The sequence below is a fragment of the Camelina sativa genome, chromosome 18 (genome assembly GCF_030686135.1).
Source record: "Camelina sativa cultivar CO46 ecotype springtype chromosome 18, ASM3068613v1".
In the NCBI taxonomy this organism is placed as follows: Eukaryota; Viridiplantae; Streptophyta; class Magnoliopsida; order Brassicales; family Brassicaceae; genus Camelina; species Camelina sativa.
The window spans coordinates 52,067-77,235 of record NC_141897.1 but is presented as its reverse complement, the minus strand read 5'-3'; the positions used below and the strand labels follow the sequence as shown (position 1 = coordinate 77,235).

Below are 25,169 nucleotides of genomic sequence, written 5' to 3'. Positions count from 1 at the left end.
CTCTGAACGATCAGAATAAGGTAAAGCTTGAAGATAAGTTTTGTACTCTATTAATTTCTCAGTCCCTCTAGTCGGGTGGGCGCCGGCCGGTCTTTCGGCCAGATCCCCCTAAAAACCGTACGTGCGGGTCTCCCCGCATGCGGCTCACGCCATTCGAGGTGGCCCAGCCCAGCATTCATTCGCAAATCCTGTAGTGAAATTGAGACTGCTCGACCTTGGAAGCTAATTTGCGTGTAGGCAGCGCTGTCTGTCGTACGGTTGACTTTATCATCTATTCATTGAATAATTGACTTTCTTACATTTTATATATAGGCTCGCTCCTTCTTTTTCCAAGAATTCATTCACTTCCCTTAACTTCATAGGGCTTTCTATAAGAGGGGAAAAGCCTTCCATTTCCGTCAAATGACCCGGCCTCCCCTGGCTCTTCCACCGTCCGGGATCCCTTTCCTCCCTATGCTCACCCGGCGCAGGCCTACCACGCTTCGCGCCTGCGGCGTTTTCGCTAGACGGTCTTTGCCTGTAGTGCCATCCTCCCCGCTGGCTGTATGGGAATTTCTCTCCTCTCCTTTCAGTCGAGTTCCTAAAGCCCCTCGACGCTGCCTTTTGTTAGGCTATAGATTACAGTAACAAATGTAGTTGAATGAGACAGCAGGCGGGTTACACGTTCCACTACGCCGAGATGTGAGGTGCAGGTGATGATGATCACCCCGGGGTATGCGCTAGCGCCCTTGACAGGCACTCCAGGACCCGCCAACGCTCATGAAACCCGGGTCGGGCGGTCCTCCATTCATCCGACCAGAGGTGTGGATAACGAGGCCACCTTCACAACCTTCTCCCCTCTGTCCCTATGTTGTAGTAAGGTAGGGCGGTTCGCTTGAGTTGCTCAACCGCCCCTCTCTTTTCAGTCGAGTGACTTCGCCCCTTAGCCCGGTGCTCATGACCCGCTACGGAACCTCCACCGTGCCGGGGGACCAAGCAGGGCATAGCTAGCGGCATAGGAGCCGACTCGGCGTCAGCGGCTTCGTGCCGCACTGGAGTGATCCAATATGTGGTTCCGCACGTTCCACCACTTCTCCGTTCATTTCCAATACTAATCGTGAAACACCATGAGCAGCAGGATGTTGAGGTCCAAAATTCGAAGTAAAATTTTTGATTTGCCTTTTCCTAGTCGTCATGGGAAAGAAAGGCAGAAATCTGAAAGAGATGATTCCCTGAGATCTTGTCCAATACCACTTGTACCAGAAATGCATCTCCTTCGACGACCCTTCCACCCTAGTCCCCCTCCCCTTATTACGCTTGCTTGGACCCCGTCCCACCAGCTTTTTTTTTACACAGGACTACTACTTTACAATCTAATTTGATTGAAAGCTCTCAATAAAATTATAGATCTCCCGCCATATTGAACTTTTTGTTTTTCCAATACAGTCGAGGACTCTTTTAAGATTACTTAAACGGCTCCCATTTGAGGGGAAGCTAGCTGTTCAGATCCCCCGCTTCAATACCTATGCGAATATCGGAATCTTCCTTTATCCGAAGGCGCAAAGCCCTCTTTATATAAAGAGAGGGCTTTATCAACAATGCTTTCTATCTTTTAGAGCATAAGTTGAAATGGCCTTCTGTTAACCGCCACTCCTTAGACGAAATAAGATCCTTCAAAATCTTCTTTTCATTTTCTATTTGCTGCTTGTCGAGAGTTTGGAAAATATCATCTTGAGATATTTAGCTTTCGACCACGGAAAAGAAGCTTAAATAGTAGGAGTTTACCTTATAGCAGGACACCCGCCATTGACAACTCTTTCTTAGGTTACTAATCGGTGACTTGCTTCGCCCAGGGGAATCTATACTGTTTCATCCCTGTTGGTTCAGGCCTCCTCTTCCATCCCGTGTTTTACTTACATTCAAATTGAGTGCTTTTTTTTTCCACTTGAGTCTTAGTTACTGGTAGCAATTTCATGACATTGCCCCACTGTAACTGGACAGCCAAATCGTACATCCTAAATATTATCCCGTACCTGAACGAATCATCCATGTTCGCAGGTCGGTAATATGTACGGATAAAGATCGGCACATCCATAAAGACTTCAAGCTCTATACTGGCACTAAGCCTTAGCATACAATTCCATCTTTGATACTCCAGATAAAAAAGCTTCATCCACCCATGCATGGTACAGAGTGTATTCATTGAATACTTCCATACCTGGATAGGCGAACACCTCACTAGGAGGAAGTTTCGACTGAAAGAAGAAGGAGGAAGGATAGACATGTTCTGCCGCATACCACACCACCATGTGATGTGATAGGGCGAAGAGGGGCCAGGAAGAATAGTACCCTAGTGGTTGTCCAGCAACAAAGCTAACCTTTGTGGGTTGAAGGCTATGTCCGGGACGCCCGTCGGTTCGTTGAATTTTGCTACAGCGAACAGCCGTCTCTTCCCGTCCCCTGTACACGACGAACAAAGTCGTCCAGGAATCGAAGGCACCCTAAGGTCTTCTGAAGCGGGCAGCAACTTCTCGAGCCTGCGCACAAACCACTCTAAAGATGAGTACGTTAGCTCATTATTAGAGCTGTCGTACGGGTACCTAACAAGATTCCAATTTTTTTAAGATGGCATAAATTGATTATGAAGATTGAGACGAAGGTTCCCGCGGTTCAGAATGAGCTTCTGCGCCGGAAGCCCCCGAATCTTACTCAGTGGGCATCATAAAGAGCTCTAAAGGGGAGGAGAGGACCTATACCTAGGAAAATAATGAGTCAGCCTGAAAAGAAAGTCGAACCGCGAAGGCAAGTATCCTCGCCCCCGCGATGGGAACTTTCAATAAAGCACAGTCGAGTGCTTTACCTACCAGAGGTATCTATAGAATGAAAGAATCATTTTATGCTTCCTTGGCCATGTACAACATGGATTAGCATTATGTCATTCTTACAATTCCTACAAGTGATCCACCTTCCAGTATTTGAAGGAGAGGACTTCGATATATTATATAATATGTTTCTTTCCATTCCTCGTGAGCCACTTATTTCTCCGAAACAAGAGATCAAAGTGATTTTCCTCCTTTTTCCCAATAAGTCGACGGCCTTACACCATTGGGATACTTCGAATAAACTAGCGTACATATAGGATACACCAGTGCTAAAACCCTTTCTCAAGAGATCTTCCAAACTGTTGGGGTCCTTGCTCCGGATGGTCTTCCCCCGGTGTGAAAGCAGTTGGTTTCGTAGTTTTAGAATTCTGCTGATCCCAAGTACTCCATCTCCATCATTGCATATGAAAATATAGAAAGTAAAGAAGAAAAGGCATAACCAGAAGAATTGTGAAAAATAAGTGAATTTATCCAGTTGAGGCATGATTAGATTAATTGATTTCAACAAAATGATTCCCTCCAGACAGCTTCACTCCGTCAAGCCTCTAGGAGTAGTGAAGAACTATAGAAAGTTGTGGTTGGTTGTTGACCAACAAAAGCATGGGAGAAAAAACGAAAAAGGGGGGGACATAGAGATTTCTTCTCTTATGAGATTGATAGTTTGATCGCGGGGGCGGCCCGGCAGGCTAGCGATCAGAAAAGAAAATCTATTCTATATATGTTATGGTATGGAAAAAGATCTGACTTCGTTAGAAGAAGATGAGCTGCCTAGATCTTTGTATGTACAGGTCTCGGTAATTGAAGAAAGAATGCCCAGGTGATTAAGCCCGGTAAGACCCCGTGATAAGACATCTTTCGCAATACAAAATAACAACGGGGGATAAAGGATCCCCTTGTCACCGCCTAACATGAGAAATATCCTTTTGGAGAACCATTAACCAAGACAGAGAGCTTGGCAAAGGAGAGGTGCTTTAGCAACCCGAGTGAAACGAGAGGAACGAGAGTGAAACGCACTTTAGTGACTAGAGAACTTCTTTCTCTAGGAGAGGGAAACAGCCCGGATCACCAGCTAAGGCCCCTAAATGGCCGCTCAGTGATAAAGGAGGTAGGGGTGCAGAGACAGCCAAGGAGGTTTGCCTAGAAGCAGCCACCCTTGAAAGAGTGCGTAATAGCTAGCTCACTGGGAACGGATTAGCTTATTGGCAGCTCCGATGCCGCCACGGAGCCTTCATTCGCCGGTTCTTGGCACTTGGGAGTGGTTCAAGCTAAGCCCCCCGGAAATTGAAAGAAGCTCCGGCGGGCGGACCCAGCTTTTGGCTCTCTTGATCAGGCCGTCGTATTTTGGGTGCTATCACATAGCCCTGGGAGCCACTCCTATAGACCAGCAGAATTAGATGAACGAGCTAAAAGTACTATTCCCTTTATGACCTAAAAGAAGCCCTACCTACCATTATATTTAATAAAATGAAAGTAAAGCATTTTTGCTCTTTATTTCATTTTATCTGTCGCCCCATTCTTCCTCCTTATCTCGAACTCGGAAGAAAGAGTATCTAAATAAGTCTTTAGAGGACTATGCCAAGTAACCCCAGAAATTTTTTTAGGTGGATATTTTTTGTGGGAATTCACTTTTCTTTTTCATTTATGTAAACGGGGAAGAATGAAAATAGAAATGGTTGCTCTACCCGAACTGAGTCTTATTCCTCGGCTTTGACTTCGAAGATACTCAAGTCTACTCTTTAGCGAGGGACTACTTTCTTTGCCGAGGGAAATGTGCCTACTTTATTGTTTATTGGCTGAGGGATTGGAGTAGACCTACCTTTATCCATAACTGGTTAAGCGGATCCTGGTTACTTTCTTTCACTGCCGAAACTTACCTTGCTCAAAAGATACTAATCCGAACTAAGACCCGCTACTCCAGGCATCGGGATAAGAAGATTAGGACTTTCAGCCTTAACTTCTTGTTGAGAGGAAGTCAGGAAGTATGGTTTCGAATCCGAAGTTAGGCTAGAGCTGCTGTGTCTTTGAAAGGTTAGGTGCCCTCTGCAACCTCTTTCTCTTTGCCTTTTCCTTGGATTCTAAAGGGTAGAGAAGAAAAGCGGTGCACGGATCGGATCATCTTTAGTTTTGGTTCAAGAGAAAGTCTTTCTTCTGTTTTCAGATATACCATTTCCGGACATCAAGGAAATGCTCAATTGCTTTAGCCGCCTACCTTATTTTAAGTGCTAGTGTTGCTTGTTTCTTGTTCTAGCTCTGTTTTCCGATAAAAAGTAGGAAGAAAGATACAAACTCATCTATTCTTTTATTCCAGTGTGCTCTAACCATAAAGGAATTATGAAAGATCCAACTACCGAGCTATAAGAAGAGAGCTACTAGCTGCTAGGCTACATTCCCATTTAGCTACTATAGCTAGCAGACCTTAGCTTAGTATGGTGGAGGCTCGTCGAGACCTCTTACATAGTGCTCTATCCCTATAAGAGCATACCAAATGACCATATTAGCATAATATTTTAGCATACTTTATTTATTTGGAAAATGGTATGATACTCGATCTAGATACTAACATATTCAACCACGGATTAAGTCGACATAACATCCTCGCGTTCAGTCAGGGTTTTCCAATTGGATTACCTTGCCGGAATTGGATAGAAGTAGGGCTAGACGCGCCTTCGGCTGCGCCTTTTGCTCGAGCTCGCCGTAGGAAACTTTCCCCAAGGTTTCAAGATCCATTTTTCAGGTTCCTTTCAAGCTGTAAGGCTCGCTCTGTTCTCAAGGCTTGGTAGCTCTTCACAAAGTCCTTTTTTTTTCCACGAGGTGGAACCGTGCCGACACATTTTCATATCGTCCCCCCCAGTAATAGAAGTGGTAGGTTTCTTCCCTTTCTATTATGTATGACGCCTGAATCCTTCAGCTACATCTAAAGAATCCCCACAGACTTGATTTAAACCACTATCTATGCTTCCTTTAGAGAAAGAAGATCTCACAAGGCAAGGGATTCGATACGCCCCAACCTTACTGACTCTCGTAAACTTCCTGACTCTCGTAAGCAATTCTAACCTTTCTGGACCTTACTTCGTTTACTGCGCTCACTTCATCAGCTGACTGAACCATCCAAATTCTGCTTTTAGAGCTGTTCAGATAAACGAAAGGACCGAAAGCTTCTAGCTTAGAAACTTAATGTCATTATGTTAGCGATTCTACCTACCGTACCCATTACACTAGAAGAAGATAGGCAAACTACCTTGACCAAGCAAAAGCAAATGAAGAAAGGAAGGGACGAAAGTGACTCGAGCAAAGCGAGAGGGATGAAATGAATAAAGGGTTATCTTGGATTCCGACTTGGAAGCTTGAATAGTGATAGATAAGACAACTCAACTAGATTTCACGTCTTTTCTTGAGAGTGCCTTTGCCGAAAATAGAATATATACTTTTACTTAGGGATAGGGAGGGGTATGCTCTTCTCTAACTTCTCCGCCCTTTCATTTGAATAGTCTCACTCGGGCAAGAGTGCATGTAGATTTTGACTTCTTCGAAAAGTGGGTTCTTTCAAGATTAGGATTTTTATGTTTTGCGACGGGGAAGGATACTAGGGCTCTTGTTCTTTGCTTTCTCGCATCACTTCACTATGTATGTGGTGTGGGCCCCGATCGTGCGTACCTAAATCGGAGCGTTTACTGATTCTGCCTTGCTCGGCAATGAGAGATTGCTGACAAGGACAAGGGCAATGCAGTCTCGTCAGATACTGGCTAGTCAATCAGTCTACCGAAATGGATAATGCTGGAATTCGCTAAGAGGTTTTGGTGGGATCCAACCTTTCGCCTATTTCTCTTAGCTAGTACAATCTTGATGCCCGAGACTAGATTCTAAACTAGGGTTTGGAACTGGTAGTGTCAAAGAGGCGATTCTCAACGCATCTGAGAAGGCAAGTCAAAGACTTGTTTACTGTTTCGAGGTTTAGCAAGAGGACAGGATAGGCTAAAGAGAGGATGTGAGGTATGCTTCACCCTTTGAATAGCAGGAATTCGTAAGTGGAAAGACCTCGCACTTCACACTATACATAGGCTGCTAGGAAGAAAGACACTTCGTACTTTTTATAAGCTCCTCACAGAAAAACGGGACTAACCAAGGAAGGCGAATGAGCAATACGTAGAGGTTTTTATTTTCTTATGGATTAGCGGTACGATTACGTACGATGCTTGCTCTGAATGGAAGAGGGACCCTTTTTTTTTTACCCGGAGCAGTGAGCTTAATACTTAAGCCTGTAATTGACGGCTGGAGGGAGCTATCCTACTCTGTTAGGAGCTGGCTAGGAAGTGCCGTACGTGACATTTTTTTTCTAGGACTATTTAGGGTAGGGAATTTCTCTATTTGATTGAAGGCTTTTATTCGTGTACGGGAATTGAAGTGATTAGAACAGAACTGAGCTTGCCAGCCAGGAATGAAGAAGCAACGGACGCTATTCGTGGACAGAGCAGCGGACAGATAGAGGTTTTGTTCGACATAGTCCCTAACGTGATACGTCTTCGCTATGTGCTATTACTACTCTTGCTTGTAAAGTCCTCTAAATGAGTGTTGAGTCTACTAACAGCACGTCAACAATCTCTTTCTTCATATACTATACCGTCCGGTTTTATATCCGAAACAAGAGATATGACACAAGGGAGAAAGATAGATATTCCCCTGATAGAAAGAAGACAGAGTGCAGTTAGCAACTCAGAACACAGATTCGGATTAGTGCAAATAGAACTAGCTAAATTCAAGCGGTGAGTAATCCGAGTCCTTCTTGCTTGAAAGGAGTTGGCTTCTCTAGAAGCCTACTAATAATAGTATGAGGTTAAGTACCAGCTAGCATTCCGGAGATTGCGGGGGGTATTTGACCGCGGCGGGATAGAGTCTTCCTTCTACGATTCCGAACGGCTGCTAATGCCAAACCAAGAGAGCTACTAGCTAGGCAACAGGCGCTACCGGTGCTATAAGCGCTTAATGGCAGAAAAGACTCAGGTTGTGGTAAACCTGTCTTCCTTTTTAGATGCCCGGCTTATATACCCAAGCCGGAAAGCCATAAGAGAAGAAAGGGTTTTTGAACTACTTGCTGAGTCGTACCCCCCGAACGTTAGTTGTAAAGTCACTCTTCCTGAAGCAGACAGACAACCAGCTAAATCAAGTTCCGTTCAGTGCTTTAGAGATAGATGGGGAAGCCTGTCTTTCATCGCATCGATCTCACCATTTACATAAGGTTCCCTATAATTTATGTAGAAGTCCTTCGTACTTTGCAAATCATCAAGTCGACAGACTAGGTTTGGCTGCTGAGGTGGCAGGTGTACAGTATTCACAATGGCCTGTACCCCTCTAGTTACCTTTGTCATTATGAGGTGGGTTTTGCACATTCTGAGGATTAGGTATCTGAGCTTGAGGATTCAGTCTCTTAGGTTATCTTTGGGTGTTAACAGTAGCAATGGTTAGGTTGACAGGATTTGGCGCTGACTCAAAGGTACTGAAAGAACTCGATGATAGGGTTTTCAGCAATGGCTTATAAAATTGAACTATTAGTCTCGTACCCAAAGTTCTGGGAATCACCTTGATACTCAGTTCCAGTGATCCTAAATCTTCTCCAGATTATGTTCCCGATCCTGTTTCAGATTCTCTTTCAGTTGTGGAAAGAAGCCCCTCCTCTTCGACTGGTCAAGCATCTTTGGGAATACCCAGATTAGTCTGTTGGTCGGATTCTTGCCACCAGTTAATCTACTATCCGAGCTTGACTCTTTGAAAGCCTTGAACTGTGAAATTTATCTCTCCCCTTCTCCCGTTAGCTTGTTCCCCTCCTCCCTTTCCAACCTTCCCAGCCTCCCTTATAGATAGATCGGGAAGTGCCTTAACTACGAAATTCTCTCTTTCTGTCACGTAGGGAAAAGATGCTGAGGCTCCTTATCCTTTCCTTTCAAGTCGAATGTCAGAATCAGGTAAGGTAACTTATGTCATAGGAACAACAGGTGGGGACCTAGCCCCCGGCGACTGAGGGGATAATACCTAGTATATCTATTCTCAGGGATAGTGAACATGATATAGAGTGAGTGCCAAAAGGGATTTTATGAAACTATTCTTTAGTCGCAAGGTTCTTGAACTCAGGCTTAGGCTTAATTTGATCCCGGAACTCTATCTGTTTAGAGAAAGAAAACCTAATCTGTTCTTATCCAGGGCGAAGGCCTACCCTAAGACACCAAAAGATTCACCAGGGTTTATTTCAACTAGGGCTCTTTACACGTCAGTTTGGTTTGAGCCTACAGCTGTCTCAACTTAATGAACTGGACCTTATCTATACGCAATTCATGCCCTATCATGATGAGTCAACAATCCCAATCCCAATCCCAAGCCAAGCTTTCTCACCCTATTTAGATTTAAGTGCACCGCCTGCTTTCTTTCATGTTGGAATTTCTCCTGCTGTAATATATAGAGTAGTTCCCCTTATTATAGTTGTCTTCTTTCTATTCCTTCCGGAGAAGAAGGGTAAAAGCTAGAAAGGTAAGCATTGTCGTGTCGACGCACGCGAAAAAGGTACAAGTCCACTTCGATAGCCAAGCAATGAGGGAGTCTGAAGAGACTTCCAGTTCGCTGGACTTAGTTTTAGATACTCTAAGCCTCGTTATCTTAATTCTCTTCTGTAACAGTAACGGATTTCGATATTGAATGTACTGGTCGGTTGGGACCCTATAAGAAGACAAGCCAAGCGCTTAGCTTAGTTCGCGGCCCTTTACAAGAGTGAATACCGAAACAGACAATTCCAGATGCCACTAAACAAGTAAAGGACAACAGACAGTATTCGTGGATCGGGAAGACCTACTCTCATTCAAGGAAGCGGACCGGTTGACGACTGCAGGCTAGGGTCCCGTTGAATTTGACCTGGTAAATCCCGCCACAGAGGTCGTTTTCTACCGGGAAGGCATAGAGTCGCATTTTAGTCTGAGTCTGAGCAAACAAACACTCACTTAATCGAAAGCTAAATAATTAACTTTGGAATGGTAACGAAGATCGAAGATCGAAATCCTTTCTTCCATTGTCTGATCTCCTCCTGAGACTTCTGAGCCTCCTAGGATACTGTCGTAAGCCGCAGCCACAGGATTAATATGTGGAAATGGCAAGTACACACTGTGCACCACGATCTTTACGTTGCGGATGACGTCCGGCACCTTAATCCTCACATAGTTAATCCTCATCGGCGCCGAGGTCAAACCTCCACCGGCACCAGAGGTTGTGATAAGCAGCGGTTGGCCTCGTTCCAATGTCGGCGGAGCAGTCCCCACCGAATGATCATTTATTTTACTTTGACTCTTCAAATCCCATTTTTTCTTTTTTCTATTGTTTGTTCTTTATGCGGGGACAGGATTCGAACCTGTAATCTTCAGGTCATGAGCCTGATGAGTTGACCAATTCCTCTACCCCGCTTCTTCTCTTCTACAAGTAGGCTTCTTTCTTCTAGAGACAAACGACCGATTGAACTACAATCACAGGAGACAAATTATTCTTCTTGTCAACCTTCTTCTCTTACGATATTTCAAAAGAAAGAAGAGAGTCGTTGGACCAACAACCGCTAGGATAAAAAAAGTCTTCTTTAGTCATCAGGAAGCTGATTTGAATGAAAAGTAAACATAGGATTAGGTCTCACCTGCGCTAAGGACTTTCATTGAATCAATCTCGGTATGTCAATCGGAAGCTCAAGAAGAGATAGTATCTTCCTTTCAGTAGCCTCTGGTCTTGCAGTTGGGTTTCCCCGCCCAAAGCCTTCTAATGATTCCGTTAAGGCAAATATCCCATAATAAGATATACGAATAAGACGGATCAGACCGAACTGTCAATGCATTCATTCCATCTCCACCGGAATCACCCCTATGCATAGCTCCTTCCCTCTTCTATGAAGTTGAAGTGAAGCAAGCGAGCCTCTCGATTGAGGGAGACCGATCTGAGTCAGTTTATCCAGTATTTTAGGAAATGTTCGGGATAGATTCACGTTTTCCCGGTCTTTTTTATATAAATTAGCGCTTTTGTGGTACGGGTGGAGGGCTATGAGCTCGTTCACTCAATCCCGTGGAAACAACTCCCTTAGCCTTAGTTGAAAGCTAAACCAAAGTGAAGCTTGTAGGCTCGTAGAGAAAGCTATTTTGCAGGTATACCCATAGATCCATGTTCCTGAACAGTCTCGGAAAAGGCCACCAGCACCCGACTTACCAGAATGTCCCGTTGCAGCACCATGCAAGAAAAGGTTCCTCTTGGAAGCACCATCCGTATTGAATTTGAACCGGCCAATGGAAGGAAATTCCCAAAACTCAAGAACCTGAGCTTATAAGACCAAAACAACTTGGACCTGCCGAATAGACTAGAAGACGATATCATAGTTCTGAATGGCGCGCACTACCTGATGATAGGGAGTGCTCTGTCGCGTTCCATTCGTTTCGATTTCATTTCAATATAGGGCAAGTCCTTTTTCCGACAGAAGGAGTGGTCGTTTTGGGTGACAGAATAAGATTCCCCGGATCTCCCTCAATCTCAAATCGACGACGAGAGATTCTACCACGCTCACTTTTACGTAGCTTAACTTCTTCTTGATCCTGCTCCATTGGAGTTGGTTCATTCAGTGTGTCGCTCCCACTTGCCCCAGGAGGCTGAGTACCTTCGTTCCTCTTCCTCAACTGGTTGATTAGGTGCTCCAAGATCTGGATCTTCTATTTCATAAAACTGGAAGTCTTGACTCGCCCTTCTCTCTCTTTCTGTCCCAAGGCGATGTTCAGTCGCTTTCTTAGGCTTCTTTTCAACTAAAAGCCTGTCGTTCGAAAGCAGTCCACTCCGGCTCAATGGTATTTATTTTATATGGCAAACCTCGGCTAATAGAAAATGGACTTTTAAGATTCCAAGGGGAATCAATCACTACTGATAGGGATCATTGGCTCAAAAGTCACTATTTTGTTCTATAGATCCGGCGAAATCCACTGTTTCATCAATCAAATTTTCGTTCGAGGGTTGAAAGCGCTAGAACTTTTGAAGAGTTTTCGCCCCAGGCCTGTCATCCGGGGGATCTCTTTCTGCTCGTCCACTCGGGGATGACCCCTACTGATCTCTCTCATCGGATCGAATCGAATCCACTCCTGAACTCCAGAAGCAAGAACGGACGGATGCCCGAAGAGTTCTACCGTTGACGACAGCAGCGGGAATGGATTTCAAATAGCAGCTGCTAACGACCACCGAGAAGGGCGGATCTGACTAATAAAAGCCATTGCCATTTCACGATCTTTTTCCACCAGGAATTCCCAGCAAACCCTCTACTCCTCTTTGAACTAAACAAAGAAAGACTCGGCTGTAAGACTGCTTGAAGGGTCAATTTGAAAAAAGTCCAATTCAACAAGCGTGTAACTGGTTGAGCAAAGGACTGCAACTCAATCGATGGCTGGAAACTAGGAATGATCATATGAGAGTCTTACCCTTACTGGCACTACTCCTCCCAAAAGGGGGACTAGGCGGGCTATAAGGTACATAACTAGAAGATAGAGGCAGGAAACTCAACTTCACTTCCTTCATCCCTTGAGTACGACGGGATAGCTATTCAAAGCAAAGAGTTTTATTTTCTTTATGCCCATATCTCGGTTTTCAGTAACTGATGTCAGTGTATGGATGGAGGAAGAAGGTTATTCCAGATTGGAGATAATAAATTGACTAGTTCTTGTCTTCGCGCTACAGAAGCTCAGGCATTCTTTCTTAGAACAGAAGGTCAAACTCATGACGAAGTCTGAAACCCTACTTCTTTGTTGACTATAGAAGCAGTGCTTGGAAGTAAGGCTCGAGGGAGACTCATCTTCGGAGAATTCAATATCCAATCTATGAACTACAAAGCGCTAAACAGACAAGCACTCCCTCATCTAATGTCTTAGTTGCCTAGTAGAGTCAGGAACTCGGAGCCTATCACAGAAGAGCTCCCCGGGGTCCTCTCAAGCGCCGAGGGCTCGATACCCTATATGTGCTTACCGAAGGAGATGAGCTTTATTCTCATACAAACGTGCAAACAATCAAGAAGAAAGAAGAATACGATTCTAACTATCTACTTACCGGTTCCCGTATAGATCCACCTTGCTTCAAAATAAAGAGTCAAAAACTATTATCATGAAAAAAAGAAGGATTTTCTCACTACACGAGTAAGAAGTGACTAGCCGCCTATTCTATATCTATAAAGAGAGACGGATTTCGCCTGCCACTCTACCGAGTTAACCAGAGCAGATGAGCATCTCTTTCAATTGACTTACCGACTCTCCCGCTGCTGCTACTGCTCGGAAGAGAAGGACAAAGGACAGAAGAAAGAGACAGAGGAGTACGCGAAAGTAAAGAGGGAAAAGAGAGTTATTCGAGGCTACTCGACTCGATGGGGAAGGGTGAAAGCTTCCCTGTAAAGGGAAGGGCTTGCTTGTGGCGAGCGGAACCATCTTTTTGTGAAATGCAGATGCAGTGGTCGATTGCCTAGAAAAAAGCCTTTTTCGAGTTACCTCAAAAGAATCTACTCCTTACTCAAGTTCTCAGTGAAGACCAAGCAACATTTCATTGATTCAATTCATTTTTTAAGCCCTTCCTTCGGTCCGGGGGTACCACGCAATCCGTTTAGATATATTTCAGTTGCCGCTGCACCGTGCTGACCCATTCCTATTCAATCTAGAAATCGATAATTGAGTAAGAGAAGAAAATCAGATCTCAATTTAATCGAAGAAGAGCCTCATTACGGAATTGGCATCGAGAAGCTAGGGCCCAAGTAGTGCCTCGCAATCTAGGTCAGGTACATTGCGTACGATCCGCGTAGGCCGGTAAACCAATAGTGTAAGATCCATTCCAAGCTTGAGGTTGTTTCTGACAAAGGGAAAACACTTTAGGAGAGAAATCTTCGATATAGTCAAGTATTTTAGACGCTTAGCCATGGGAAGATACCGTCAGTGATCCGTGGATCTCCGATCATCCAACGTAGAGAGAAACATCTTGCGGGCAATTGTTGTGAACAAAGGAATGAATCTTACACTATAGTATTCCCGGTAAAACGATTAATTAGAAAGAATGTATGAACAGTGAGAGCTTCTCAAAGAGGTCCCGCAGAGTATCTAGCTATTGTTTTCGATATGTATGAAATCTTTACTTTAGTCCGGGGGCATCCGATCACTGAATTGAACCCTCGGACGTATATTTTTGACGTCCTTACCAAAACTTCCGGGAGTGAGAAATTTTTTCTCCTTTCCTCCCAGTCCTTATTTTGAGCCAGTTGGAGAGCCCATAAAATGGAAGTGCTTCTGTCTTACAGGCATTACCCTCGTGCTCTTTCTGATGCCCGGCTAGTTACAATTGAAGGTGGAGTAGCTTTGCCTTTACCTTAGCTTTTCGATGCCATCTTCGTGAGTATGATCATTCTAAGGAACCCCGCCTAGGATTTGAAGACAGGACCTCTCCGTCATCATACTGACCGCTCTACCATCAATGGTCAGGCATTGGGTTTGGGTAAAGTTTAGAAGAATCTTTCTTTCCAGCTTTGGTCACATAAGCTTGAACCACTCCGGGGAAACATTTGGATATTATACGATCGGACTTCTAGGGCATGAGCTACTCTCTTCTAGCCTTCCTCTAAGAGATTCAACGGCATGTCGTTGTTCTTGGAAAAGAAGAAATAGGAATTCCATAGCTGATTCCTTGCCATCTACAGTAAGAGGACTCCGACAGGTTCTTATGCCAGCCAGAAAGACAGAAGGAGAGGTAACGAATGGTTTAGCAGGAGCTGAATAAGTCTCGAAAGTTGTAAAGGCTTCACCGGTAAGGCCAGCTGTTCTTTCTTTAGTTGCTGTATTGGAAAGTCCAATTCATTCCTTTTAGTCGAGTTCTTCCGGACCTCTGTTTCGAGTGTTTTCCCAACAAGGAAGCTCTCTAAGCAAGCTCTGGCCTATACCCTGATAGGGGCCTAGACAAAGACGGGGACCTCTCTCCGAACGAGGACTAACGACCTACTGCGTTTTCCATTCATAAAGCTGTCTCTCCCAACATAACTTCTTTGTCAATCCCTCGGATCTGACTCCCACTGCTCACTCTCGGGGGTTTTATTCCTTCTTGCTCTCTGCACCTGTACATCTCTCCTCTGGTTCCTTGCCTTGCTGTTCCTTGCAGTAAACCTTGTGGTATCGGCTCTAAACGAAAGACTTTCTCTACTAGTTGAAAGCGGTCGGAAGTGAATTCAATAGCATCATACGCTCTAGCTCTTCCAACACCTGTACTAGTCTGTTGATCAGTAAACGAAAGTTGCTGTTCTTTCTCTAGTAGCTGTTGCTGAGGCAGAAACCTTGACATCAGTCAATGAGGTTCCTAGGAAAGTCAATGATTTTGTTGCAAAAGCTCTTCTTCTAGCTACAAGCATTCCCTCTTCAGTGGAATGAACTACTGTCAATGAAAGGGCCGTCAATTCCCCATCAACTGGATAATTAGCATCGGAATCAGACTCTGAAAGGAAAGCGAATGCCACAACTACTGTAAAGTCAAGAGTTTCATAGGAAAGGTGACGCATCAAATGCTACTATAGTCGACTCAGTTACTGGTTTTGCTGTATTAGTAGCGAAAGGCTAAGGCGTATAATAGAACAAGGTATGTTCCGGTAAAAGATTATCTGGTTGGGATAGGGATCTCTCCTTCTTCATTTCTCAAGGCCGGTAAGGAATCAAGAAAAGTGGTTGGGAAGTGCCCGGCCATCTACTAAGAGCTATTAGGAGCTAACTAGCTATCTTGGAAATGCTCTAAACCGTAGAATCACAACAGCCCTTCTCTTAGGGCAACAGGGGAACAAGGAACCAGGGAAAGACCAACACAACTTTCTTGACTTCCTAGGCTTGCTTAGAAACCCATTCCTATAAACGGGAAAAGGCTTACTAACCTTACAACTCTGGAAGGGATTACTTTCTTACCAACTGACATGGCTTACCTGGCTTACCTACTAACAACTAACAAACATTCCTGGGATTACTTCCTGACAGGGCTTAGCTTACTTACTAACCTTCCTTACACGGAATTACAGGGAAGCCAACACCCGGGATGTTCCGAGTGAAAGTAAAGGTTTAACCGGAACTGTCGAAAGATTACTACAGAAGAACCCATAAGATGTCCCTTACATATACCGATGTAAACAAAGATCTGAACGATTGAGAGAAGGAAGATAGAGGAAAGCAAAAGAAACACAAACTGACCGAGCTAGCGATGTTCCTATTAGGCTTGGAGAACTACTCGGAGGATGAAAGAAAGAGACAGGGAACAAAGCACAGTATACATCCTACTAGAGCTGCTAACCGGTTTCCTCGGTGGTTCCGTCCTTTAAGCCAGGGGAGCGAAAAAACACAATGAACCAAGCGGAACAGACGGGATACAGTCACATCAGTACAAACAAACAAGGAATACTAATTAAACAGAAGCTACACTGGGTACGTACTTAGGCTCGGAGGCCGTTCTTCGAGTAAGAGACTAAGCAGGCTTCGCTCCTTCGTTTCGTACAGGTGCTGAAAGTCTAGTTTCCGTTCATTTCTTGCTTGTCGATTGGGAGTTTGTTTGCAGGCTAAGGATGTTTGTTAACTCTCCAAGGAGGGCCAATGGAAGGGAGACAAAGTCCTAACAAAATCATAACACAAGGTACCCATTCCATTTATCATATCAGTCGAGTCTCGATCCGATTCGTTCTTATCAGGCGGCAAGAGAGAACTTATGACTTCGCGGATGGAGAGGGATTCGAACCCCCGGTATTCCTAGAAATACTTCGGTTTTCAAGACCGACTCTTTCAACCGCTCAGACATCCATCCCTCGCTTTTGTTCAATTATAAATCTTTTTAAAAGAAAGAATAACTTTAATGGAGATTTATAGCATCATTCAAGTAAATACAGATTAAGATCGTAAAAACATAAGCTTGTAATATAGCTACACCTAATTCCAGACCGGTTAATGCAAGAACTATAAATAAAGGACCAAGAGCCCCTATAAAATAGAAAATCTCATTCATACATAGCATAGTCCAAGCGAACCCACTTAAAATCTTTACTAAACTATGACCGGCCATCATATTAGCAAATAAACGTATTCCTAAGCTTAATGCGCGAAAACAATAAGAAATTAGCTCAAGGAGTACTAAAAAAGGTGCTAACGGCAGTGGGACTCCTGCGGGTAATAAAAAGCTGAAAAAATGAAGCCCGTGTCTTTGAAATCCCACTATAGTAATGCCAATAAAAATAGAAAATGAGAGAGCCAAAGTAATCGAGAAAATGACTTGTCAACTGTGAAGCTATAAGGTATCATACCCTGAAGATTACAAAATAACAAAAAAAGAAAAGTGACCAAGATGCAAGGGAAAAACATTTGTTTCACATTCCCGGAAAGACCACCTATTTGCTCCTTTACCAGGTTCAGCACGAAATCATAAAGAAGCTCTACCAAGGATTGCCAAGCATTTGGGACTAAGTTTCCTCCTCCCTTTTTAGTAACAAAATGAATCAAAAGTAGGAATAAACTCAGAGTTAGCAGCATGAACAAAGATGGATTTGTGAATGAGAAATAGAAGTTTCCGATATTCATAGGAATCAATGGGACAATCTCAAATTGGTCAAGTGGGGAGGCCGCCGACTGTCCCACTAGATTCAGAGCTTCTTGAAAGGCTTCCCCGGATACTCCGTTTTGGGTCAAATCATTTACAATGGACTCCATAAAAGGGATATTGTCGCTTTCTCCGTGGGAAGACTCGGCCATAATCAAGGCCTTTTCAGGATCTTGCGTCAATGCCTCAAACTTCTCGCGTATCACACATTGCAGCTCTACTACACGCTCAGCGTTAGGATTAAGACCCGGATGATCTTCAAAAATACCAGCAAAAGCATCCTGAGTACCGGACGCTTGACCACTCGAAAAGTTAGTGAATTGACCCGCAGTTCTAGAAGATGTACCACTAGAACTTGAATTAAGACTATTTTCATCAAATAAAAAGATTCGTCGCATGATTAGATTAATTGATTTCAACAAAATGATTCCCTCCAGATAGCTTCACTCCGTCAAGCCTCTAGGAGTAGTGAAGAACTATAGAAAGTTGTGGTTGGTTGTTGACCAACAAAAGCATGGGAGAAAAAACGAAAAAGGGGGGGGACATAGAGATATATTCTCTTAACGATATTTATTTATATTTCATACGAAATTTTATATTTCAAGAATTTGGATATTTCGACTTGATCTTATTCTCGGTCCTCCTCAAATCACTTGCTTCTCAACTTCTCCTCTCCTCACCTCGTCATTAGGTAGAGACGCCAGCAGAATATTCAATCATGAACCTAGCCCGTTGGATATCTTTCCCGGTACACTGAACACAAAATAAAGATAGCATCAGTACACATAACTCGAGAAATGTTTTCCCTCTGCTAACGTGAGTAATAGCTAAACAGTTGCCTAATGCATGTGGTCAGCATCAGACAAGGTTATAAAATACATCTTTACATCCCGGTCAAAGTAACGAAAAAAAGACGAGTTTTAGCAACTTTTTCATACATTTTTTCCCTCTTTTATAGAAAAAAACTAACTTACGCAAATAGTAAATGAGAGGACCTTAGCACTTTTCGTTATGGAGTGATTCATCTAAAATTCCCGGGGGTTTTTGTGAATGAATTCAACTAGAAAATCTCAATTGCACGGGATTCGCGATTCGGTGTAAGTTCAAAATTTATCGTGCTGGACGACCACGGTTGAGTTTTGTTGTGGATCCAACTCCAAGCGGTTTGCGGGGTTTTGGATAGATGGAATACTCTTGCAACGGAGCTTGTCTGTCAAATCTGGTCTGGTATGGTAGCGGTTCACAATGGCAGCTCATTTTCCTGGAATCCGGGTGAAAGATCTTTTCTTTTCAAGGTCTTTGCTTTCTATTCGACTTAGCGATGGAGTCGGGTCGGAAATAAATACTAAGTAAAGGCAGACTTACAATAATACGCAAACAAGGGTCCCGCGATGTCTTGTACATTCTAAGTACTTTGCCTGCTAAGACGTGACAAACAATCGCTGATTCTTTACTAACGAGCCCAGTAGCCACTAAGGCGATCCGAATGAGGAAACGCCGGAGTGACCGAGTGTCTTCAAAAACACTGCGCCAAGAGACCAAGCGGAGCCTCTCGGTGAATGTGGTAAACAAATTGAAAGCCATATCAATCGGTATAAAATGACAAACCTTTTGGTATGTACCACAAAACACTAAAAAGGACCCCGCCGGTTCTACTCTCCTTGACCCGTGGACAAACGCCACGTGATGGACGGCGCCCGGCTCTGACGAAGAACCAGTAAGATTAGGTATTGCCTAATCCGTAAGGTTGTCATACCCTTATCAGCTTTCTGACCAAACCTCTGTGTTGCCACTTTGGTAAGGAAAGTCCACCAACCGGGCATAGTACCTCGTTAGCAGGACCACTATTGCTCCTTTTAAAGCTTTGTGCTCAAGTGATCTGGGAGGGTGTCAAACCTCCCCCAGCCCTTTATTCAGGGGATGGTGCCAGGGAGTTTGAACTGTTAACAAAAGATTTTCTCGATACAAAGAAGAGCCCCACTCCTAGAATAGTTAGCCACTCAGTCCACAGATTCGGCTTAGTGAAAATAGCCCTAGAAAGATCAAGGTGCGAAAGGAGAATTTCCTCCGTTAATGATAGCTATACCATAGAGTTTTCCATCAAGGAAAGACAATGCCTTCTCTTCTCCATCCTCCAGGTACCAGGGAAGAACTCTATATTCCGGGTCCAAGGATGATGGTTGCAACGCCCCGCGCTTCCACCAATAAGAGGTGCGGGGGATGGTGATATCCCTTGAAAGACATAACTAACTTACAAGACTGAAAATGAAAAGTAAACTAACGGAACAAAGCGCCGGAGGAACCCCCTTCTAAAAGTCTAAGAGCTAGAAGGCGGGGGTACAGCGGTTGCTTCCTGTAAGATTTGAATAGTCATGGCCTCATGGTCAAGCCAGAAAGGAAAGAAAAAGTCTATATCTTCTGTCCTCTCTATTACTCGCTCCAGGTATTACACTCGTTGGGCTCAAGGTAGCAAAACCTATAAAGAGCGGGATACTATTCTAAGAGGAATTTACTGTAAAATAGATATCTCTTTGCTCTTCAGCCAGTAAGTCTGAAAGCAAGTCAGTTGTAGGCCAGACCTGTCATCAGTAGTTCTACTTTTGTAGATTGAAGCTTTTATAAGGCAGGAATGGGAGCTGCAAAGGCAGAGATAAAGCTGCGATTACTCTTGCTCGACTCTTCATGGCACGGTTGGCGGGAATGAGAACAAAAGGAGTAAGAAGAAACTGGCTAAGATTCAATTGACCTATATAGCAACCAGTTCAACTAAAGGGGGGCGTAGCGGGCTTAAGGCTGCTAGGGACTCTGGGGCGAGAAAAAGCTTTTCCCGCATTCCTGTTGATGCAGAGATCAGACGAGAAGGCCCATCTCTTTACTAGAATCCGATGTGATAGAAGGAGCAGTTCTAGCTTAAGCCTAAGGACTAAGTTGATCCTTACTTAATAGAATAGCCATAGAGCTCATCCCCGGTGAAATAGTTGATGATTTCTTGATGGTTGACTGCTATATCTTAATTAGAGAATCCGACTGGGAACGAATACTTTGAGCTCTTCTTCATGGAATTTTTCCAGCTCTCAAGGAAGATTGGATGTAATATTACACAATCTCCAATTTATCTCTTTCTCGCTCGGAAAACAAACAGGTGTCTTTGCCCCGCTCACACAGATTTTATCCTGGCGGTTGTTGGTCCAACGACTTTACTTCTTTCTTTTGAAATTTCGTATGAGAAGAAGGTTGACAAGAAGAATAATTTGAAAACTGGGATTGTAGTTCAATCGGTCAGAGCACCGCCCTGTCAAGGCGGAAGCTGCGGGTTCGAGCCCCGTCAGTCCCGACCTAGTCATAATTGCGTTTTAAGACCTGGTCTAGCAACAAAGTAGAATCATAAGCACACTCCCTTGTCACAACGAAAGAGGGGAGCGGCAGGCCCTTGATAAGACGCCTTTGCTTTAGCGCACCCAACCGTCCTGGTTGAAAGGTCGACCCACTCTATCTTTAATAGAATGTCGTCTTTGGCTTTACGGAATGAGACTGAACTGATCTCATATCTTCATCTGATTCAATTGGCTCATCCGAAAGAAAGAACAATTAACCCACCTATATCCATGTGATTAGGAGACTTAAAGGCAACTCGAGTCAAACGAGAGGAAACGTCCCCAGTGATCACGATTCAATTTGTTAATGAACCAGATTGGGAAGAAACTGGTCAAAGCAGTCCGGGCTGATCTATGCACAGTGGATTCATCTAGGGGTCTATATGCACGTGTGTGTGTGGAGGTAGACTTAAAATTAAAAAAGAGTTCCCAGTTTTGTCTTAATGATGACATCCAAAGGGTCGAATACGAAGGCTTGCATCTTATATGTTTTTGAGTGTGGGGAATATGGCCACCGGATAGAGCTTTGTCCGAAGCAAAACCAGACTAATGTAGAAAACTCACCGGCGGCGAAGGAGGTTCTCCCAAACCCGGATCCGCAAGTCGGGTCGGAACAAAGGCCTTTCGGACCTTGGATGCTACCTCCCAACAAACGTCGCAAGAGGACCACGTGGTCAGCCTAAGAATCAGGGACCACAAGATAGCAAATACCCAAAAGGAGAAGAAAGGATGTTAACAAACCCAGAAAGGTCGTATCGGTCAGAGAGCCAAAAGCGAGATGCGTGCGCACGAGTGAAAAATCAGCCGTATTTCAGCCTAGTGGAAAGAAGACACTCAGTGCTAGCAGGAGTACTTTCTCGGATACGGTCCCTTTTTATAGGTTTGCTGCCCTGCGACACGTGGCAAAAGAGGACTCAAGGACACATGCCAGATCTTTGGGTCGGTATTTCTTCCTTAAGATCTCAACCAACCACCCTTTGGTGGTTTTCCACGACCGAACCATAGGTCATGAGGCATTCAAAATTTGACATGTATCGAGGTCAATCTTTGCACCTTAAATGTAATGAGACTATTTATTTTCAAAGCGACCCGTTGAACCCAAAGCCCAGAGCGAACGACCTTGACAAAGGTCCCATAAAGACCCCTTTTGGGGGGTCTTGTTTCAAGGTCTTATTCCTTCCATAGGAGGACCTTGGTTCCAAGATCTCTATGTCTTTAATGCCCCTTGGGACGTTGAAAGGAGTGAGTACTTGGAGGACTTTGGGGTCGGCCGGCCTCTGTACTAAATCATATTTCGGATTACGGGGAACTCCCTCTCTCCTACGCCTCTCAGTCAAAAGAGTGCGGGTTCCCATCCCGAATCTCCTTAGCTTAGTTGAAAGTTAAAAACCTCTCTCTATCGCCCTTCCTTCTTTTAGCAGTTCATCTCGAGAATCTTGAATGTTTAGCGAATCGATCGTAATTGGTCTGACCGCTCAAGGCTTATCTCTCTATTCCCCTTTCTGGTCTCCGGTCATTGGTAGAAAGCCTGTAAATGGAATTTCTCTCCTCTCCTTTCAGTCGAGTTCCCTCTTTTATAAGAGTAATAAATTACGTTGGACCTCTCCGATGGCCCCATTGCTGGGGCATTCTATCAAGTTAGAGCTGGGGCTTTCTATCAAGTTTTCCTGATCTCTGAGTCCCTAAAGATGCTACCCATAAAGTACTAGCTTTTGACTGTAGACATATCACAGTAAGTCGATAGTGTCCTTAACAGTAAACTGCTGGGTGCCCCCCAAAAAAAGAGCAGAAGCTGTGAACGATGGATACTATTGGCGAACTGGAACATATGTCGGCTACAGAGAATATTTCATTGTAATCGATGCGAGAATATCCCTTTCCCACCAATCTTGCCTTAAACCGTGGAGAATATGGGAGCAAGCCTACATCGAGCAAGTTGACATTGCGAAATTGTGTGAAATAAATCAAAGATGGATCTTTTTCACGCCCGATTCGAGATGCTTCCTTAAGCGCCTTAGATTCTCACGAAGAGTATTGATCATTGTAAGTGATCCATCTAGTGCATGAAGGGAAAGGCTTGATCTGCTCATTCCCCCTCTTTCTTTGAAGCAGAAAGGCAAAGAGCTGCTTCTTCAGGACAGGAAGAGACCCCCAATCCTATGGATACGATGAACGGGAAAGAAACCGATCCTCCTTTATTTGAGTCCCTCGTGGAAGAAGAATTAGCTGATGTAGAAGGTTCTTTCTTATCCTATCCACCACATCTTTTACATACTCAGACAGACTCCAGCGCCTATTTCAAGCTAAAGAGATCACAATAGTCAATTCGCTACGCCCCTACTCTTTAGACTTAGACTCACCAACTTAACCAATGGCTTAGAGGGCGAAGGACAAGAAAGTCAATTGGCAGAAAAGATTCGCTACAGATCGATGATCAACCCTCATTTCTCATTAGACTGCAACCCCCACTGAAACGAAAGGAGCTGTGGTTAGCCTGAACTTCATTCTCACCCGTTCCCTTCAGATTATTAGGGGGAAAGCAAAAGTCGATCCGCTCAACGCCTTGCTCTCGAGACTCTTTCGCTAACTTCTCCAATCAAGTTGAGTGCTTGGATCTTTCTTCAAAGGAATTCTTCCGGAGAGTCGCTCCAACTTAGTTAGAATGGGCCCAACGCTCCTCAACCATAGGAGCCGTGAGAGCCCTCTAATAAGAGAAGGAGTTGTACGCAACGCAGGAAAGCAAGAAAAGAAGAAAAAGCAATTCATGGGGGAAGTCACAGCATCAAAACCAGGAGTTCAAGTAGGAAGGGGTCGGGCGGGGGATCGCATGAGTACGAGAGAAAGCAATTCATGGGGGAAAGAAAGGACGATGCCATTCAATTATGGGACTGATTCTTTGACTTGCTTTAGCTTTCCATTCTTTGGATAATGGTCTAGCCGAGTAACTTGATCTTCCTTTACCATCTATATCTGAATGGACTTTACCATCCATATCTGAATTGAAAAGAAGATTGAAGTAAGGAGCAGGTTCAAGTCATAGTTCTCACCAACTAAGAAGAATAGGGATCGACTCGTGCTAAAGAAGATTGATAGCCAACTACCATCTTATCTGTTCGGAACGAACTCCTATGTCTTATTGGTATGTGATACAAGCATATTAAAGGAAAGAATGCGGAAGGAGATTGGAAAAGCTTTCCATAGGCTTGGCCCTAGAGGTTGTCATTGAGTTGAACTAGCTCGCCTTCTTTCCTCGATCAGAATACGAATAAGATCTTTACTTTTGGGATAAGTGAAATCGTATGTATTCATCCATGGTGTATCTGGTGCTCTCGTATATAAGAGAAGGGGCAGCATTTATGAATAATCGATCTCACAAACTATCAATTTCATAAGAGAAGACGAAGACGGATCAAATTGAATAATCGAAGAGAGATGGGACCCTAGCTACGAGTCATTCCCTCTGACGTCGAATGATCTACTTGCTTGTACTTATCTTTGTCGAGATGTTGTTGGTCTTCAGTCTACCACTCCGTGGGTACAAGATCGCAAAGAATGCATTCCAAGTGAGATGTCCAAGATCAAAGGAACGAGGGTAAGAATCGACGAGGAATCAATAAGATATAAGATAAGTGAATGACAAAGCGTGAGTCGAATTCTCAACCCGAGATGTTAGAAGGTGCAAAATCAATAGGTGCCGGAGCTGCTACAATTGCTTCAGCGGGAGCTGCTATCGGTATTGGAAACGTCTTCAGTTCTTTGATTCATTCTGTGGCGCGAAATCCATCATTGGCTAAACAATCATTTGGTTATGCCATTTTGGGCTTTGCTCTAACCGAAGCTATTGCATTGTTTGCCCCAATGATGGCCTTTTTGATCTTATTCGTATTCTGATCGGTTTCCATTCAGTCTCATAAAGCAAGCACCTCTTTCACATAAGAAAGTGGAGGCAGGCTTGGATACGATCTAAAATGATTCCACATGAAAGAGGACCGGGCAATCGCCCTCTTGAGTAATGAAGAAGCGGGCTAGTCCCCGAAAATGCCCGTTAATAAAGCAAGTTGGGGAAAAAATCTTCCATATAATCAAATAAGGCTTCCGCGTTGTAATAAGCCTTAAGAGCGGGATGCTACTTCAGGTGGGTACGGACGCTCTGTCATTGTCTGATTTTAGGTTTATGATCACACTCGAAATTATGCAAAATTTGATTTCCGTAATAGCTAAATTGGCACCTGTTCTTTTTGGGATGTTAGGGACTTTTACCGGTTTTTTTTGCGGACTAGGATCAGAAGAAGGAAGCGCTATAATGTCAACA

The 25,169-nt window shown here is 44.0% G+C and overlaps 7 protein-coding genes and 3 non-coding genes across 10 annotated transcripts; 4 read left to right on the top strand and 6 right to left on the bottom strand.

Annotated features, from left to right (window-relative positions):
- Window positions 1–70: 70 nt before the first annotated feature.
- Window positions 71–2,275, bottom strand: LOC147921263 (putative mitochondrial protein AtMg00500). Its single transcript, XM_087499197.1, is given in 4 exon segments — window positions 71–1,593; window positions 1,596–1,629; window positions 1,897–1,921; window positions 1,923–2,275. Coding segments are annotated over 4 exon segments (510 nt in total). The 3' UTR covers window positions 71–1,495.
- Window positions 1,670–13,318, bottom strand: LOC109133289 (uncharacterized). Its single transcript, XM_087499668.1, has 4 exons — window positions 13,142–13,318; window positions 12,948–12,971; window positions 11,342–11,572; window positions 1,670–11,184 (listed from the first exon to the last, which is right to left on the bottom strand). The coding sequence occupies exons 1-4, from the start codon at window positions 13,316–13,318 to the stop codon at window positions 10,930–10,932; spliced, it is 687 nt and encodes a 228-aa protein (XP_087355794.1). The 3' UTR covers window positions 1,670–10,929.
- On the bottom strand, window positions 1,670–19,067 carry LOC147921259 (putative mitochondrial protein AtMg01050). Its single transcript, XM_087499192.1, is given in 2 exon segments — window positions 1,670–18,646; window positions 18,648–19,067. Coding segments are annotated over 2 exon segments (480 nt in total). The 3' UTR covers window positions 1,670–18,586.
- LOC147921262 (Plant mitochondrial ATPase, F0 complex, subunit 8 protein) lies at window positions 2,740–4,086 on the bottom strand. Its single transcript, XM_087499193.1, has one exon. It carries the CDS (start codon window positions 3,343–3,345, stop codon window positions 2,869–2,871), a length of 477 nt encoding a protein of 158 aa, XP_087355319.1. The 5' UTR covers window positions 3,346–4,086; the 3' UTR covers window positions 2,740–2,868.
- Window positions 3,590–25,169, top strand: LOC147921257 (uncharacterized). Its single transcript, XM_087499196.1, is given in 9 exon segments — window positions 3,590–3,655; window positions 3,805–3,992; window positions 4,057–4,197; window positions 4,463–4,475; window positions 4,748–4,832; window positions 4,835–4,859; window positions 4,943–5,080; window positions 5,467–5,521; window positions 5,523–25,169. Coding segments are annotated over 9 exon segments (942 nt in total). The 3' UTR covers window positions 5,754–25,169.
- Window positions 10,225–10,298, bottom strand: TRNAM-CAU (transfer RNA methionine (anticodon CAU)). Its single transcript has one exon. It is a non-coding gene; the product is annotated as a tRNA-Met (tRNA).
- On the bottom strand, window positions 16,611–16,697 carry TRNAS-UGA (transfer RNA serine (anticodon UGA)). The gene has a single exon. It is a non-coding gene; the product is annotated as a tRNA-Ser (tRNA).
- Window positions 20,744–20,817, top strand: TRNAD-GUC (transfer RNA aspartic acid (anticodon GUC)). Its single transcript has one exon. It is a non-coding gene; the product is annotated as a tRNA-Asp (tRNA).
- LOC147921255 (uncharacterized) lies at window positions 21,587–25,169 on the top strand. The gene has a single exon (XM_087499194.1). The coding sequence runs from the start codon at window positions 21,587–21,589 to the stop codon at window positions 21,860–21,862; it is 276 nt and encodes a 91-aa protein (XP_087355320.1). The 3' UTR covers window positions 21,863–25,169.
- On the top strand, window positions 24,353–25,169 carry LOC147921256 (ATP synthase subunit C family protein). The gene has a single exon (XM_087499195.1). The coding sequence runs from the start codon at window positions 24,491–24,493 to the stop codon at window positions 24,746–24,748; it is 258 nt and encodes an 85-aa protein (XP_087355321.1). The 5' UTR covers window positions 24,353–24,490; the 3' UTR covers window positions 24,749–25,169.

Excerpts from the sequence above, each read along its gene's own strand:
- LOC147921262 (XM_087499193.1), bottom strand. The coding sequence starts at position 3,345 with ATGCCTCAACTGGATAAATTCACTTATTTTTCACAATTCTTCTGGTTA.
- LOC109133289 (XM_087499668.1), bottom strand. The coding sequence starts at position 13,318 with ATGGTTCCGCTCGCCACAAGCAAGCCCTTCCCTTTACAGGGAAGCTTT. Across the intron at positions 12,972-13,141 it reads TAGCAGCAGCGGGAGAGTCG|CAAGGTGGATCTATACGGGA; the intron begins GTAAGTCAATTG and ends TTTATTTTGAAG. Across the intron at positions 11,185-11,341 it reads CCAAAACGACCACTCCTTCT|GTTCTTGAGTTTTGGGAATT; the intron begins GTCGGAAAAAGG and ends TTATAAGCTCAG.
- LOC147921255 (XM_087499194.1), top strand. The coding sequence starts at position 21,587 with ATGTTAACAAACCCAGAAAGGTCGTATCGGTCAGAGAGCCAAAAGCGA.
- LOC147921256 (XM_087499195.1), top strand. The coding sequence starts at position 24,491 with ATGACAAAGCGTGAGTCGAATTCTCAACCCGAGATGTTAGAAGGTGCA.